General features: G+C 40.8%; 1 protein-coding gene across 1 annotated transcript in view; it reads right to left on the bottom strand.

Moving 5' to 3' along the window:
- The window catches only part of LOC108879352 (glutamate receptor 1-like), a gene marked incomplete at its 5' end in the record, with an annotated part of 19,808 nt that extends 2,038 nt beyond the window's left edge, over positions 1-17,770 (bottom strand). Inside the window, one exon of the mRNA XM_018670588.2 lies at positions 17,636-17,770. Within this exon, the coding sequence (XP_018526104.2) occupies positions 17,636-17,770 (135 nt within the window). The remainder of the gene's footprint in view (positions 1-17,635) is intronic.
- Between the last annotated feature and the right edge of the window lie 751 nt (positions 17,771-18,521).

Below are 18,521 nucleotides of genomic sequence, written 5' to 3'. Positions count from 1 at the left end.
AACTTTGGTTCACTATCACTACCAGCTGGTGAACATAATGAATCATCGTGTTGCTCTGTAGCTGCTGGACGTGGAAATAAACAGCTGTTTGTAAATATGTTCACTTTATCAAACTAAGACTTCTGCTTGTTTCTGCAGGTTTAAAATCAAACTGTTGATGTAACATTTAATCCATTCAAATCCAGTCTGGGTCAAACCTTATTTCAGCCTAATGTTGGATGAACAACAAACCCTGTATCAATAAATCAGTGTTAGATCAGCCCCACACTGTATGTGTTGACAGCCGTCCTCATCTACTCTCAGTGTGCGTCCTTGTTACAGCTTCAGTTCCCTGTGGCCACAGCTAACAACATGCTAACAACAAGCCCGGTCCCTCTGAGCAGGCCGGCACTGGAAATAACTATTCCCTCTGGGGCTGTGCTATCATGCTAACAATAGATGCTTGCTCTCAGGCGGATGCTATCATGCTAACGAGGTATCTGTCCCTTAGCATTTACGCTGCTGTCCCACTGGGACGTCAGGCCGCTCCTTCATCAAAGAGGGTCAGGCAGCGTCAGATGCTGTGAGCCTTGGGAATCTTTGTAGTTATTTGTGTTTGGGTCAACAACATCATGACGAGGGTCCAGATGCACAAACTGCAGCATGAACAAATGAAGTGATTAATAATTTATGTTATTAACACATGAACTGTTGTCCTCCTGTAATCAGTGAGCTGCTTAATGTTTTCCTGCAGAAAACGTATCATGGTCCTGTTGATGTTTGTTTAATGTCTTTGTGATAATGTTTCTGTGGGTTCAAATTAAGGTCAAAAGGAATCTTAGCCTCTGTAAATCTGTAAAAATAAATCTGCATGAGAAAGTCAAGTTTGTACATGTGTAGGAAAGGATTTGTAAAAATTAAGTAAAAAACGTTTGAACAAGTCACATAATTTGTGATCTGTGTACTGACTTTTTGGATTTAAAATGTCAGCACAACATCATTTTATCCTTTCAGACGTTAGTGCTGAAGTTTGACATAATTAGTGTTTGAATTCTTGAGTTATGACCAAAAAAAGGTCACCTCGAGGCGTTCCTGAGATATCACAAGACATTGAACACTATCATCTGGTCCTTTTAAAACACCAATACAATGAAAATAATTAAATCAAATATAATAAGAAGCACCTGTGCAGGTGGAGTACCTGGTGCATCTGATTAATGTCAGTAATCAATACTGAATCTAACTTCCTGTCCCCAACACTGATGTTTAAACCTGATTCTGTCCTGATACCGACTGCCTCTTTAACCATCAATATTAACAAAGACAAATGTTCGACAAGGACGTAACATCGCAGAGACCGAGCTGACCTGGCCTCGTACCCACTGAGGGTCCTCCAGTCAGACATCTCGCTCCTCACCACCTGAGGCTTTTAGACAGAGCTTTATTTAAACACAGCCCAGAGACGACGACGACAAGCGCCACGGGGCCCACAGCTGAGACCACGTCTACCCACAGAGCTGTTCATCCTCCTGACACATCCGTCCATCTATCCATACTCTGCAACAAACAACAACCACCCTGATGTTTGGAGAGAGAGAGAAAAGAAAGGGGGTAACTGTGTCGACGTCTATTAACCAGAGGCTTTCCCCGTCATCATCCGACCCGCAGCTCAACTTCCTCCACTGCAGAAGACGAGACAGGACGGCCCCAGAGACACACATCCGACGATCAGGTCACTGTTTCACTCCGTCGTCGTTCTGCGTTCCCGTCACTCGGGTCGCTCGTCGCTGTCCCAGAAAAGACGTCCAGTCGGGTCAGACGCAGAATGCGCTGCAAATCCCGGCACCAAACGCTCAATGGTGACATTTATATTTGCTGTTTTGTTTTATCTGAGGTGACGTGCACTGAGAGCAGTGGGGGGAGATTAAGCTTGAAGTCTGTGAGCGCTGACATTACAAGCAGCCAAAAATGGGAAGGTCAAAGGTCGCAGACTGTAGACAACACAGAGGAGCAGGCCGAGCCTCTGGTTCCTCTAATACTCTCCTTTTCTCACAGTGAATTCACATTTTAAGAGTTTCTCTTTGGGAAGTCATGGTGGCCTCATAAGTCTCTAAACCTCAATGATTCAATGAATCATTTTTCTTGATACAAGGGAAGAAATCTGACCTGCTCATGTACGACAGGCGATTGGTAAGTTAGTGACCCAGGGTAGAAGGAGAGGAGTTAAACAGCTCGTTACCTGGGCAAACAGTTTGAAGTTAATAACCTTTGTGGTTTTTCTGTTTCAGGTCGTTGAAAATTGAAAGTCTGCTCTGTCTGGGAAAATCTACGACATCAGCCTTCGTGCAGTCATCCTCTAAATGTGGATTCAAACACGTCAAACACCCTCAAACTATGACCTCTTCCCTCAGTTTGAGAAAATGGTCACAACAGCCATAACATCATCGTCACCGCCAAAATGGCGACCACTAAGCTCCTTCTTAGACAGTGCTGATCAATGTTTATGTTAGGGTTAGGGTTAGTTGCAGAAAATGGCTGTGACAGGTCGACAGCTCGAAACGTTAAGTGCAAGAGAAGCTCCTACAAGCGCTGAAAGCCTCTGTAAAATCATAGATGACCCAACGTCGATTCCAAACGTCCGAAAGTCAAAGTCAGAGCAAATTATCTGTCGACAGCGGCTCTACTGGCTAGCCCTAGTCCTGTCCTCCATATATAGCTATATAGACGACCAACTTGAAGGTTTTTCCACCATGATCTTCGTGGCTGTAGCGATGCATCGCCACTAGATTTAAGACTCTGGTTTAAAACGGAGCAAAAAAAGTCCAAATATTTGATTCTAGTTTCTGAAATGAGAGGATTTCTTTGTGTGAGAGGTCGACAATCGGACCGTCACTCAGGAGGATATGGTTTTTCATCCCACCTCCCAGAGAGCTGAATGGCACCAAGCACCCGTCTCAACCTCAGGCTCTAATTAATGTGTTTAGTAGAGATGCTGAATAATAGATTAAATGGCTGCCGTCCTCAGGGTGATACACACTAATATAATGCACACATCCACACAGTGATTCACACACACACACACATCGAGTCTAAAGTCATTTAGGCAACTGCTGCCTCCCGGGCATCAATGCAATAATCTCCTGCTGAGAATTGCAGCTCTGACACACACATTGAAACACACACACAGGGAGATATGGAGGCTTCCCCGACTGTCGCAGGTTTGAATATCATCTGTCTGAACCTGGTCTCTGCTGCCTTCATGTCTACATTTACATTTCAGTTGTCCGCAGAGATTCACACGCTCCAGAGCTGCACAAAACCACCACGCATTTATTTTACAGTAGAGGAAGAAACATGAGCGAGATCCACCTTTTTATCTGCAGACAAAAGTGTCGTCAACATAAACATCGACAAAACTATCGCCTATCCGTTCATGGACAAGGCGGCTCGTGAGACATCGACACATTAGCTGCATGTTGGGAGTAAAAATGAGGAAAACTGATGTTAAAGCTCCTGAAACAGGAAGTTTTAGAAGAATCATAACAGATAGAGACCGACTGGACTTTTGATGGTGTTAATGATATCGATATTTGGGCATTTAAAATTCTAATAAGGATATATCAGCCAGGTTTTTTTAACATAAAAACATAACATAAATAAATAATCCTGATAGAATTCCTTTTGTTTTTACTGTTTTTAACTGTGTTACAAAGTGAGCAGTGTCTGGCAAGAGAATTTCCTTTGGGATTAGTTCTATCTTATCTTGAAAAAATAAAATGTTTCATTAGAAATACAATTAGAAATGAGATTTCTCAGTTTACACAACCTACAGCAAGCCAGCATCTGTTTGTGTCTTCTCAATAAAAATCAAACCACATCAGGACCATGATTCTTATCTCCTACAACTCAGAATTTGAATTTTATAACAACTCGAGAGGCATACTCTTCAAAAAGTGCAAACATTGGACACTATTTATATTTAATAACTTACTAGTAAGCTTTGCAAGATTAAGTATTTTGTTAACATTTTGTACTCCATCACCCAGAGACTCCAGCACTAGTGAGCAAGCTGACCAATTCTGATTAGGCAAAGAAAATAACTCTGCACCTGGACAGAGTTTTGGATAGTGATGAGTTCCCCTGAGACTAGTTATGTGTGCCCACAATGTACATAAAGTTAGTAACAACTCAACAAAAAACTCTCCTAACCAGTGGACTTCTCTTGGACTGTACTCTCCCTCCCCATTCATCAGAGTTGATCAAGTGCCACAGTCTGTCATTGATTGTTACAGATGATTGCTGTAGTTAAAACGAGGATTTTTGTTCAGGAAGAGTCTTTTACTCTGCAACACTCTGTCGGTGAGTCAGCTCATCAGAACTCAACTCTGATGAGATCTGAACGGACAGCTAACTCGTAATGATACCCAGACTCACTGAAATGAAGTGAAGTCATCGGCTGTTACTGGGATCGCTACCTGCTGGGATCATCTGTGCGCTAGATCTAAAGATAAACCCAAAATTTACTGCTTCAGTTCCGACCAACTGGTTTTCCACCAACATCTGGTGGACAACCAAAACTTGGCCACAGTCACCCTGACATTACAGCTGGTTCAAACCATTAATAAATCCTTAAGAGAATCTAAGAAGAACCAATCAATAAAAAGAACCAACAATATAAACTCCTCCTTCCTTGACTGTTGGGTCAGTAGGACTGGCTGATGCTCACTGTGTGTAATTATATCCAGACCTACTGCCCTACTTCAGCTGAAGCTTGTTCTTGATGCAGATAAGACCAAACTTGTTTACTGGCTCTAGGAAGAGACAACAAAATACCCCTTCATTGGTGGAGAAGAGGTGGTTAAAACATTTAATGATCAGACCTTTAATCAAAAACATATTGACTTTGGGACGAGGGAACAGGAAATGCTAACATGCTAACATGCTAACTTACTTCCTGGTTTTAGGATCATTCCTGCTCCACTCTATTAGCGAATGATATCCTTTGACTACCAAAATCTAATCAATTCATCTTTGAGTCCAGGTGAACCTTTGAATAATAAACATCTCAGAATGAATCAAATGAGTCGACAAACATGACCAATTATGCTTGAAGCAGGATTTAAAGAAGTGTTTCACGGGGTTTTTGTTTGTGGGCCACTGCCGATGGTCCTGACCTGACCTCTGACCTCTAACCTCACTGAGTTTCAAACTGTCGATTCAAATCTCACGACTCAGCTGCTAGGATCCAACAATTAACAGTTTCCTGTGTTTTAAACAACAAGAAAGATTTTCTGCCACAGACTGTGGATTAAAACAAAAAGAAACACAACTCGACTAAAAACCCTGCAGTTTATTTCCTCTCTTTTTTTTGTTATCTTCAATTCACCCTCTCCTGGCATCTGATACTGCCTCTGTTTGTCGGACATGAAACTGAGGATTAAGATTATTAATTAAAGATAATCCCTTTCTCTCTGCTGCTGGCCCTCGTATCTCAACACTGGCTCTTTTCTCTTCTTCCTTTTTTTTTGTCATTTGCCAAATTGTGTTGTTGAAGATAAACGTCTTTCCGGGTGATACACGCAGTGCTCTTTATTTCCAACGCTGCACTTTATCCTCATTTCACATTTGAGGCGTTCAACTGAGCGTGAAACTACAAGTGAGTCCTCAAGGGCGAAATGTCACCAGTAACCCAAATCACCCCCCCCTCTCTCTGTCTCCCTTCCTCTCTTTCCACCGGGCTTCCCGCCTAAACGTCTCCAACATGATGCATTCTTTATTTTTTATTTTTCAACACCAATAAATAATAAATAACACAAACTGTGGAGCGCAGGGCAGTCGTGTCGTATCCGTCTGTCGCCTCAATCTGTACGCTCCTGATAAGGGAAGTCCTGGCAGTGAGACAGAGGAGAAACACCATTTAATTTCCCCTCCTCTTCCTCCTCCTCGTCTTCGTCTGAACCCTTGGGAGGGCGGTGAGTTAAAATGTTGGTTAGCTGGCTCTCATGCAACTGCTGCTCAGTGCTTACAGTTTATATTTAATGTGGAAACTTAAAGGCTTGATGATGCAGGGGAGGAGGTTAACAAATCACACCCATCTGAAGAATTCTTAATTTTAAATCCTCAGCTGTTTTTTTTTCCACAGCAGAGTTTTCACTTCCTTTATTCGCAGCCTCATGGAAGAGTCAGAACTTGTCATGTTCTGTTATTTTCTGGCTGCTCAGAAATGCCTTCATTTGGCAAGTGAGTGGTACTAAACATGTTCGAGGAGTTTTATGTAATTTTAGTCCATTAGAGGTGTAAAGCAAAGCCACTAACTGTATATGTGTGGGTCACAATAATATTTGGTGTTCTGCACCTAACTGTTCCTTACTGCCAATAACCTTAAACAAAATAACATCATGTTATGTTTGCATCCAAAAGTTCAAACCAAGGTTTTTGTTACATTTAATCTGTTTAGTTCGGTTATAAAGTCGCAATTTTGTGATCACACCAGGGATGTAATGGCATCGATACCACAAGAACAAAAGTGTCTCAATATCATCATGGACCTGGACACAATAGGTCTTTTGGGCAAAACTATAATTTTGTTCCAGCCACAGTGGAGTAGAGCAGAAATGAGAACTACAGAGACCATTGTCCAATGCATACCCATCATCCTTTGCGCTCACTCCCTCTTCAAATCTACAGCGAAGCTGGCAGACATCAGTGTTGGAGGCGAGGGAGAGACAAAACCTTTGAAATCGCAAATGCTCCAGCTTCTTTTAGATCTAAGTCAAGTCTTCATTTGCCTTTTTTAAAAAATATTCAAATAAATATTGTATCGTGGACTTGTTACCGAGGTATTATCATATCATGAGACTTTGATAACGTTAACCTAGACTGGGCTACAGAACTTTGCCTGTTAGCTACGTCCTGCCGTTATCTCCTACGTGTGATGCGTCTCTGTACTTAACATTGATTCCTATTAAATATTCTGTCTCCTCCTCCCCATGTGCTGGTATGACTAATTTTAACTTCACTTCCTATTATTTTTCTTCCTCTATTGTTTAATGGATGATGAGCCTGCCTCAACTTCCTGTAATTGGTTCAAAAGTCAGAACCATCCAAAAAAGTGTTTCCACGCTGCAAATGAACCGAACCATGGTTCAGTCTGATCCAGACCCTTTTTGGATCGGACAAAATATTGGTCCTTCTGTCTGGCCCGTGGTCCAGGGCACCTTTCACACCTGATATTTTGGTTCAGACTAAAAAGGTCAGTGTGAAAGCACCCTACATTAAACCTTTGACAGTAAAGTAATTTGATCATAATGCATTATTGTTCCATAAAAAAAGGTAAATTAGCAGGTGAAAATAAAGTTCAAATATCTGAAATGTCTGTGAGAAAGATAAAGACAAACGTGATCTGAAAAGCTTCCTTGGTCTATTTGCATGCACTTTAAAGATGGCGTCTAACTTCAGCTGCTCAGTTTCCTGCTGATTATGAGGTATAAATAGCAGCTGTGGAACATCTGTCAGTCTTTATCCTTCTCTTCACAGCTAATCTGAGTTTGTAAATTACATGTATGGTGATTTAGTATTTCATTACAGTCACTTAATTACACTACAGCCTGATCATGGACCCATTTAACAGCACTCATTACCAGAGATTCTATTTCTAGTAATTCTGTCCTCTAGACCTTAAAAAAACTGTGACGTAACCTGGGACACTCTGCCCCCTCTGAGGCAACGTCATGGTCGCTGTGCACCCCCACAAACCTCCCACCCCTGGCATATAAATACAGCAGTCAACTGTCAACAGTGAGGACAGTGTGTATGGAAAGGCTGAGGGCGGCAGTGGCAGAAATATCTCTACTACTTGTAAGCTAGTAGTTTACAAGGTTGATTTGTTTTAAATTATTAAGGTCAATAAAAAAAGAAGCTTCAGGTCGAGCGACTGAAATGTGAGAGTACGATTCTATGAATTCTATAAAACTGTCAGATGGTCTATCTTGGTATTAAAACAGCTTAATGATCTGCACATTTTTAAGTGACATAAGTCATGAGTATTGGGAGAGACAGAAGTCCTAATATCTATAGATGGAGTTAATATTGACAGTATGTTGTGTATAAATCAAATTTAAGTGGAGGAGGTACTCTCAGATGAGATGAATCTTAAACAGACTCTTGAGGACAGAGACGATCCTGCTCTGATAGGATTTGGGAGCTTGTTTATCCACCAGGGAACCACAAACCAGAACAGTCTGGACTAAGAATGGAAACTGGGTGCTCTATCACAGTGTGATTTACACTAGATTTGACTCCTTGCAACTCCTCTTTTGCAAAATGAAATTCAAGATGAAGGATCGTTGTTTTCAAGATCCAGCATGAGCCTCAGTCCACTAAGAGTGGTGAGCTACTTCAAAGGGCATGGTGGCCAATTATGGATGAGGCAGGACTTTTGCTCGTTACAGGTGTTTGATATAGTCTCTGAACTTTTTGATCGCACCTCGTATGTGTCGTCAAAACTAGAAGTAGTTTGATGAGGCAAAACAAAACAACACTGCTGCGCACCTCATTTACACAGATTATTTTCAAATTAAAATCTGAAGGAGTTCTGTTCTCCCTCTGGTCAACTCCATGTCTAGACACTTCAGCCTTGTTTAAATCCACAATCCTGTAGGTGAGCAGTGTAACAGAGCGAGTTAACAGCCTGAAAAATTACCTTAACGAAAAAAGAGAGAGAAATTTTCATTTTCTGTGCTCTGAGGACTTTCCTCCATTACATTCAACTTTGCTGATGGATGGATTTTCTGCTGCTCAGCACAAATCCATTACTTCACACTGGTAAAAAATAATAATAATAAAAAATGGTCCCTTCCTGTATTTCTAATGTGCAGCAGGGTGTGAGTTCATGAAGCCATCAGCAGAGCCTGAGTCTGTTAACATGGGGTCACACTCAGGTTAGAGCTCCATTCAAAACCCTGTTACATGCTCTATTAGACTGAGATGTTCGCTCTACCTCCCCGTCTCTCTCTCTTTTTCTGCCTCTCTCGATTCAATTCATTTCACTTCTATTCAGTCCACCTCCATTCAATTCAGTCTGATTTGCTGGCGTGAATGCGACATCGTGTCGTTTTGCCAAAGCGCCTGACTCCATTTGGACTCCTCCATAATAGGATGTTTTTATTATTGCAGCAACACATTCATTAAGATTCAGACTCCCCCTTCTCTCTCTCTCTGTCCTACAGCTCCTGACCTCTGTCCTTAAATCTCAATCAGCCACCAGATTCATCCTAGAACTGAGGCTGAAACTCTCGTCTCAAAAGTATCACATAAACTCAGAATGTTAGGTAATAAACCCAGAGTAAACAACAGCACTGGTGCTAAATGTGCATAAATAAATAAAGGAGGGGAAAAATAAACAGCGTACTAATGCAGGGTTTGCAAAGTATTAACAGGAGAAAACACTGAGTCAAAGAAAAACGAAGGCGCAACGTGGAAAGGCAATATCAAGAGCATGAAATATATGCAAATGAGAATAATCTCATGAACAAATGAAGACGTAAGCAAAGTGGAACTGCTGGTAAATATGAGAAAATTAGAGAATGGGGGAGATGGGAAATAAAAAACTGTCCAGAGAAAGGCACAGAAATCCTCCGAGGGTTCAGTCCTCCAATAAAAACAGAAACAGTCTGACAGATGTGAGACTCATCGCAGGTTAGTCACTGACTGACTGACTGACTGACTGACTGACTGCTGCCCAGACAGGCAGCTGCCTCTGCATTATTACTGTGTGTCATTCAATATAATGAAGATGACACAAACAGGCAGAACAGGAGCACAACTGTCTCCAGTGTGCAATTCACTTCTGACTGTGAGTTATTATTCTGCACTTAGGACCGAGTGTGAAAGTACATTTGATTCTCAAATAAAAAACAGAAGCTTCAGTCAAACTCTGACTCTGCAGCTCTGAAAATACCAAGAAATAAAAAGTGAAATAATTCAGCAGCTGTTCGACGGATCGCCGTGAAATTATGAACAAATGCCCAATTAACTGATTAATAGATCAGTCATTGGTCATTTTTGTACCAAGTATGGTTATAACCTCAGGGTTGTTTGCCTCTGCTAACCAGTCCAGCTGCAGCTAACCAGCATGTTAATTTTTACCTTATGGCCAAGACATGTTTTGCAAGATCACCGTGACCTTAACCTTTGACCCATCCTCAAGTCCAAGTGAACGTTTGTACCAAATTTGAAGAAATTCCCTCAAGGCGTTACTGAGGTATCACGTTTACAAGAATGGGACAGTCTCAAACCGAGTTAGCTGCAGTGCTACATTCATGCTCCCCTCAGGACGTAATAACTTTGGAGATCCTCTGATGTTCCATCTAGTGCCACCATCAGGTCTCATCTCAGTTAACGCTAACATGCTAACATAAAATGGTGACAATGGTAAACAACATACCCGCTACATATTAGCATGTTGAATTTAGCATTTAGCTCAAACCACCACTGTGACTGAGTGTACAGCATCACAGAGCTGCTAACAGGACTCCAGACTCCAGTGAGAAAATAAAATAAAATAAAAGTAAAAACACCAAATGTTTGCTTGCTAGCTTTTTATGCTTCTTATGCTTATGCACACTCAAAAAAAACATAACAGCATGAACACGAACTCTTGCACAAGAAGCTTTACATAGATAAAAGTTATCTGAATATAAATATAATGATGTAGAAACACTTTATTTTTTAAACTCTACCTTCAGCCCTGATTGTAAAATGAAATGAAAATATTGTTTCACATCTGACAGTAAACACCAGCGCTACATTACAAACCCTAACATATGTTTTTCTCTCTGCGGTGACGGCAGATGTTGTTGACGTTGTGTTGCTGTGCAGAGTCACAGTGTTGAAGCTGCAGAGACGCAGCTGCAGGTTTTTCCATAAAGCTCACAGCTTATATCATTCATATAATCGTTCGTGTGCACAAATCCTCCCGTGGTGCTCGGCTGCTCTCCCACCAACATCACCCTCTACCCCCCCACCCCACCCCCCGACCCCACCCCCCGCACAGATGCACCCTACTGTCTTTACTGTACGCACTGTGGATGTACAGGAGGAGGACGAACAGAACTCGTCAGTGAACACATCATAGACAACGTTAAACTTGAGGTATAAAGTTTCGGACCTGCTCTTTATGTTGAGGCCTCATAAACATCAGATTCATATAACAAGTAGCTCAAGTCTTTAATAAACCAGACTGATCCTTCCAACAGGAGGTGAGTCCTGATTCTGACTCCGGCTGCTCCAGGTTATTTTTTTCTAAACCAGACGTGAACAGAGTCTGAATGATGGAGCTGATCCCACCTGCCCTCTGGATACTGCTGACAAACCTCCCTCTCTCTTTCTCTGTCCTCTGTGAAGCTACTTGTCTTCATTTCTCCTTCTGTCTTCAGGTCTTTCTCATTTAGCTTCTCCTCTACAGAAGATTGCGATTTCTTTGACCCGCGTCACAATTTAAATTGAGATTATGATGAAAAATGGTCCAGGTTTACTACATATCACTTGGGTCTACACAATTCAGTTACACGAAAATTAGAAATCTGAAGTAAAACATCAACTGTCACAGGTTCTCCATCCTCCATTTTGTGAATTTGATGTTTTATTAAATTTCAGCCTTTTTTTTCAGTGTTTCAAGTCATTAACTCACAGAAAACTTTGGGGAAATGCCACATTATTTAATAATGTAAGTCGATTTTAACACTGCAAGCAACAACTGTTTTCATTATCACTACATTTGACTGTTTTTAAATTTACTAAATGTATTTATTATCAGAGAAAACAGAGAAACTGGCAAATATTCATTTTTCAGAAGCTCAGATTAATCAATTATTGAAATTGTTACCAGTTCAATTTCTTTAAATTTTTCAAGCTCTAGAATACTGGCTGGTTTCTGGGGGTCAACAGGGGGCCAACATCAACTTTTTGACCTGGAGGTTTATCAGGATCAAAAATGATCAATTTACTTTCACATAAGTCAGAGCAAAGCATGAAATCCTCACGGGTGAGAAGCTGGATAGTGACTGAACAGGCTGATTGATTATCAAAATAGTTGCAGATTAATTTTCTGTCGATGGACCCATCTATTAATCAACTAATTGTTTCAGCATTTTATGCATCTTCTTACTGCAACACACAGGTTTTAATATCTGTCTGATACTTTTAACATTTCCTGTCTTATCAAATTAAGGCAGAAAGAAACAACCCTAAAAATAAAACAAACTGGTTTCTTTGATTGAGTATAAATAATAAAGACGCTGATATATAGAAAGCACTTTCTGTTTTATCTTTAGAAATTGAATATCTTTAGCTCTTGGATTGTCAGCCAGACAAAAACAACCCTGAAGATATGGCGTTGGCGGAACACCTCTGAGAAATAATTATTTTATCTCAGACACTGTTAATGATGTAAGACAAATATAATATCTTTTAATTTGTGAACATGTCATGAGCGGCAACAATTAGTCAATTAATTGATTAGTAATTATAAATAAAAGGTATGGGCAGAAATTGTCCAGAATGTGATTGTTTCTTCTCTTCTCAAATGTGAGAATCAGTCACATTTCTCAGTCATATGTTAAAATAAATCTAAATTTTGGCTTTTTAACTGTTGGTTGGACAAAACAAGACATTTCATGACGTCATGTGAATCTTATAAACCAAAAGATTCTTTGATTAATCGAGAAAATATCTTGTAAGTTGCATTCCTAACCATGTGCTCCAGCCTATTTGCCTCTCTTGTTTTCTTGTTCTCACTATGACACTCCCTCCCTCCCTCTTCCTCTCTCTCTCTGTTGTTTTCTCTCTGGTCTGTTGTTGTGTGAAATGTAAAACAGACTGAGCTCTGCCTCCTGTGAGACAGACTCCACAGTCGGAGCTGAGCAGCATGGCTGCATCTTTTCAACGCGCTCTGAGGTAGAAAAACAAATATTTCTCTGAGAGCAGAGCCTCGGTCCTCAGAGCTGCTGCATCTGACACTTCAGCGTTTTATACAAACAACTCAGGCCAAGCTCAGTCATTTTATCAGGAATTAGTCTCAGTGACGACGAGGTGCAGGAACGTGACGACTGGCAACAACAGTGAACATGAAACCACAGGAAAAATAAATAACACACTGTCATCAGTGTACAGAAAGGCAACACATTAAAGGGAAGACCTGGCTCAAGGCGTATTAACACACCTAAAGAGGGTTCTAGAGATCCTTTACGAGATTCTAGTGGTTATGCAGGAGGTTCTTAAGATCGGTTAGGAGGTTTTACTGGTTGATGGGAAGGATCTAGAGGTCTTTTAGAAGGCTCTAGGGGGGTTTCTGGGGATCATTTGGAGGTGTTAGTGGTCCTATAAGAGGATCTAACAATCCTTTAGGAGGTTTCTAGTGGACCTGTAGGAGGCTCTAATAGTCATTGAGAATATTTAGAAAGTTTAAGCAGCCTGAGTTCAAGGGGTTGTCTTGTGGACAGTGAAGAGGTTCTACCAGCCCTTTAGGAGGTTCTAGTGGCCGTTGAGGAGGTTGTACAATAGGTGTCTCTTGGAGGTTGTAGTGGTCCATTACGAGGTCCTGCCAGCAGGTGGTTTCTAGTGGGCTTTTAGGAGATTCAGGGGTTCTCTATGTGGTTTAACATCTACAGGAGATTTTACAGTGATGTGTTAGACAGGATTCCCCACCACCATCAGCAAAACACCAAATGAGGTAATGTCTTTTGAAAGAACGCTGTTCATCCCTCCTGCAGAGTTAAATACACTTTTTTTTTTTTTTATCTGTATGTTACGGTATCACATGTTAACATTCAAGCCAATTTAATATGAGTTGTTTAATTAGTCTGATTAATCATATTTAACTACCCTGGATTCTCCTGAAGCTCCAGTTCAGTGCGTCACATTAATCTTATCACTCATATTATTGTTGCCCAGAGGAAAATCCTGCAGCTCACAACTCCATTTTCCTTTCCTCCTGAGAAACGTTTTTATTTTGAGATTATCAAATCTAATCTGTTTCTCCTGAGCCCAAAGACACAATATATAAAGAGCTGATATCAACACATACATTGTCCGAGCTTTAAATAAAAGTAAGATAATTATTTGTGTCTATGATATGTTCCCCCTGATGCCATGTATAATCTCTACATTGTACAGATGTTTTGTCTCATTTAGAAATCTTACTCTGGTGTCCACCAAACTTCAGCCAGATTTTCCTCACAAAGAGGTAAATGTGTAAAATACAGTGGTGTCTGTGAGTATCAACCTCTAATGTCTGATCAGGGAGTTTCACCATGCCGGGTTAAACCTCCTGAACACTCCTTCCTCCAGTATAAAGACTCTGCTCAGACCAAATCAAAGGTTTAGATTCTGTCAGATGAGATCAAGACCTCCTCTGTGGGACTCTACACATGTATAAAGCATCACTCAGCGAAAACACAGGCACTTGTTACCGCACTTGTTGATTAAAAAAAAACACTGAAATGTTGATGAGTTTCAAAACATCAACAACGAGCACATTTTGGGATTTGGCTGCGCTGTTGGGCAGTAAAACTAAACCTGAGAAGCATCGTTAAGGAAGGTCTGATCTCAGAATGGCACTAAAACCTTTGTAATATGCAGAAAAAATGTAGTTTTCATCTTGAAGATGCAGAGCAGGACTGAACTGAGGGTGAGGTTTATATTCTGCAATTAAAACTTTTAAGGATGATTCCACAATACTTTTGAATTCGACTGATTTAAATATGATGACTTTAAGACTGTTAGATTAAAAGAGAGACAACATGATGTAGAATGGGTTAATTAATCCCACATAAGAAGACTCCGACTCTGAGTATTAACACAGAGAATTAGCAGGAGTGTTTGTTTAATGTGAAAGTGCAATAAAAATGTTTTGTCTTTAAAATAAATGAATACTCACATTATCATTTTGGCCATATTCTTACAGCCCAAGTATGAACAACAGTACTGTTTGGTATAACCTTTTATAGTACTGCTAATAAATGTTAAACTGTCAAATTAAAGTGTGACCGGGTTGGTTTAGTTAGGCTGAATAAAACCAGCTGTTAACCTCCAGAGGAATTCACTTGAAAGAGCTGCTCATACTAAGTCTTGCAGAAACTATAAATGAAAAGCAAACTATGAAAAATCTGAATAATTAATACATTTCAGGAGAGTTCTTTTTGGTGTTGGGGAGACTTTGAGTAATGACCTCAGTATTTCTATAATCCTGACTACAGCCCTGTGTGGCAGCAAGTGCCTTTAAATAGCCGACATCAGATTAAGACAGCTGCTCGTGTCTGTAGCTGAACTGAAGGTCATTATATCTGTGGATTTAAATTCAGGTGTAATAAGGCCGCCTGGTAAATTCAGCGTTTTGGGCTGAACAAAACAAGGTCAGCACATTGTTCTCTAAACCTACTGTACTGCACTGAACGTTCCCCGGAGCCGGAGTCCATTTAGTGCTGAGCTCCCTCCAGTCTTACATCCATTTACTGCTGCCGTCTGCTCTTTTAAAGCCGGCCTCCATTTACTCCTATTTTCCCCCCTAAATCCCCAAGTCTGCTGAATGAAGTCTGGGTGATGGAGGAGTGATGCACTGACCCGTGATGGTGAGTACAGTGGACAGCGAGGCTACGCCTTCACAACCCTGCAGGACACTCAGAGACAGGCAGCTCAGAGTCCAACGTTACACTGACAACACAGTGGTTACTGTAGATAACCACCAAACCAAAACTAAACATTCACCACCCACTGAATCAATCTATATAATCTACGAATGATCTGAACCATAAACAGCTCTGATCCTGCAGCTTCTGCACTCACACAAAACCTTAAAACTGACCCATCAAACCAGTCATCAGGCTCAGAAAACTGCCTGGAAGATGCTATTTGCACACAGGTACACGTTAAATACTGCATGTGTTTAAGTACTGTGTATTTTACAGGGCTAATGTTGTGAGGGTTTATTTTAAACCAAACCATCATCTTTTCCTAAATCGAAGTAGCCACCGAATATAATAAGAAAACTGAGGATCATACATCAATGTCAAGTATAAAAATACGTCAATATCAATTTCTAGAAGCAGGAAACAGCAAATGTTTGGCTTTTTTCTTAGAAATGACTAAAATTATTATTTGATTATCAAAATACTTGAGTGTCAAGAGTAAAAGTCACAAAGTGCTTCACAGTATAAAATAAATACATGAAAAGATGTGAATAGATACAGCAATGAATCAATATAAGCCTGCCTTAAGCTTCTTCAATCATCAACAGTGTCTATGGATCTTAAAGTTCCACAACTTGGGAGCCACAACCTCGAAAGCAGAGTCTCCTGTGGTCCTGGACCAAGGCACAACCAGCGGGCCTTGGTCAGAAGACCTCAAAGACCTGCTGGTTACGTATGGATGTAAAAGTTCACTGATATGAGGAGGTGTCTGAGCATGAAGAGCCCTGAGAGTGATCACCAAAACCTTAGATTGAACCCTGAACTTTATGGGGAGCAGGTGTAAAGAGGACAGAACTGATGTCACATGGTTTTTAGAGGAGCTGGTGAGAAGCCCAGCAGTGTCCTGGACTGTTTGTAGGCGATCCAGAGATGTTTTACTCAGGCAGAGTAGCAAAGCAAAATAGAAAAGCAAAATCATTACAGCTCCAGACACATCATCATCATCATCATCATCATCACCATGAAGACAAAGGTGAAGTCCAACATGAGTCCATCCCAGGAGAATAATGTGACAAAATATAAGGTTTTCTGGAAAAGTTCCGAGCGTCAAGATGCCAAAAAACATGTGCAGGTGTTTTCTACAAGCATCATAATCCAGCTTTGACAAGTGGATAAATAAGGCAAACACTGCAACACAGCATCATCAGCAGGTCACCACTATCGCTGATGAAGCTAAGTTAGGAAGAGTCGCTAAACTAAACTAGCCTAACAGTTTGTGACCAATCGATCATGTTTGGACCAAAATAGTCACATGATACACGCAGCTGGACAACAATAAAACAGGTTTAATGTTTAATATTTACAAAACAAACAGCTGTAATCACAGTTCAGTCTTCCTGTATTGCGATACTTGTGGGTGTTCGTATCTTGGTTTCAGAATCTTTACAGTTTTGTCTGAAGGCGACGTGTTTGCAGTGAATAAATTATTCTAGTGACAGCACTGTCGAAGCAGTGTCTGACATAATACCACACACAACCACCAAGGATGTCATAACAAAATGAAACTGGGAGAAAGTAGGTCCAGGAAGTCTGAGAAAACTGCCTGTACAAACACTCTGCTCGCTCCTCTTTAATATCTATGAAACACCATTATGCACAGTGTCCTCAGCGTGTCTGTCTGCTGAACAGGTTCTGTGCTGTGGCTTTATCAGAGCCTGTCTGAAGGAAAAACTGGAAACACTGAGACTGAACCACACAATGAAATGTGCTGTAAAACCAGAACCAGGAGCCGCTTGTCAAATCACAACCTCTGCAGAGCCGCAGAGTCTAAATTAATTCTCTCTGGGTTCAACTCTTTCTCTTTAAAGTCAGAAAATATCACTTGAATGTTTGGATCAATCATAATTCATGGAAAGTTATTCTTCATGTGCTTGAGATTTCAAAATAAAAGTGTCAGAATGTCTTGAACTTACAGGCGTAGGTCATGGCGAAGCTGCTCCCTGTGTCCACCATGTCCACCTGTGGCACCAGTTTGGGGACGTCCTGGTGCTGAGCCAGGGCGAAACGAAACACCTCATACTCATGGGATCCAGTGGGGAAAAGGCCTCCTGGTTAACAAACAGAGAACAAAGTGGGATTTATTTCCTGTCCGAAAGAACAACAGGACAAAGAAAGAACAAAATAAGTGCTCGCAGCGTCTGAGAAGTAAATATAGAACATTAGCAGGAATGAGTCTGAAAACCAGGAAGTCAGTTAGCATGTTAGCATGTTAGCACTTCCTGTTGTCAGTGTGTTTCTGGTTAAATGTTTGAAATAAGGTCTGTGGTTTTAACACAAGCTCAAGACATTTTCAGGTTTTATTCTCTGACATAAAACCAGTCAGTAAATCCCCCACTCCTGATGTTTGAAGCTATTGGTCATGTGATAGACTGGGATCAACTCCAGTCCCCCTGTGACCCATAACAACAGTAGTATAGATAATGGACAGATGGATGGATGGACGACCCATGAAGACCTCTGATACACAGTGGAACCAGTGTGTTGAAGTCTTTACTTTCCTTGCGATTTTTAGGTCACTGTTGGTGCTTTACCGAACTTTTAAGGAGAAAGTTTAAAACATTTGTTCAGAGTTTGCATCAAACCACAGGCTGAGTTTCCCATTGTCACCGGCAGTAATGAGTGTCTGGTTTTGCAGTAATTGCTGTTAAAAGCCTCTTTTCTCAGCTCTCATTCTGCCTCTTTTCCCAACACTCACACTCTCAACATAATGGTTTTTATAGGGTCACAGGGAAATTATGTGAACACTTAAACTGACTGCCCCTCTTGTCTTCTCTGTGGTACATTACTGCGTTGACTGTA

This window comes from Lates calcarifer, unplaced genomic scaffold (genome assembly GCF_001640805.2).
Source record: "Lates calcarifer isolate ASB-BC8 unplaced genomic scaffold, TLL_Latcal_v3 _unitig_637_quiver_1223, whole genome shotgun sequence".
Classification (NCBI taxonomy): Eukaryota; Metazoa; Chordata; class Actinopteri; family Centropomidae; genus Lates; species Lates calcarifer.
This window is presented reverse-complemented; position numbering and strand designations above follow the sequence as displayed.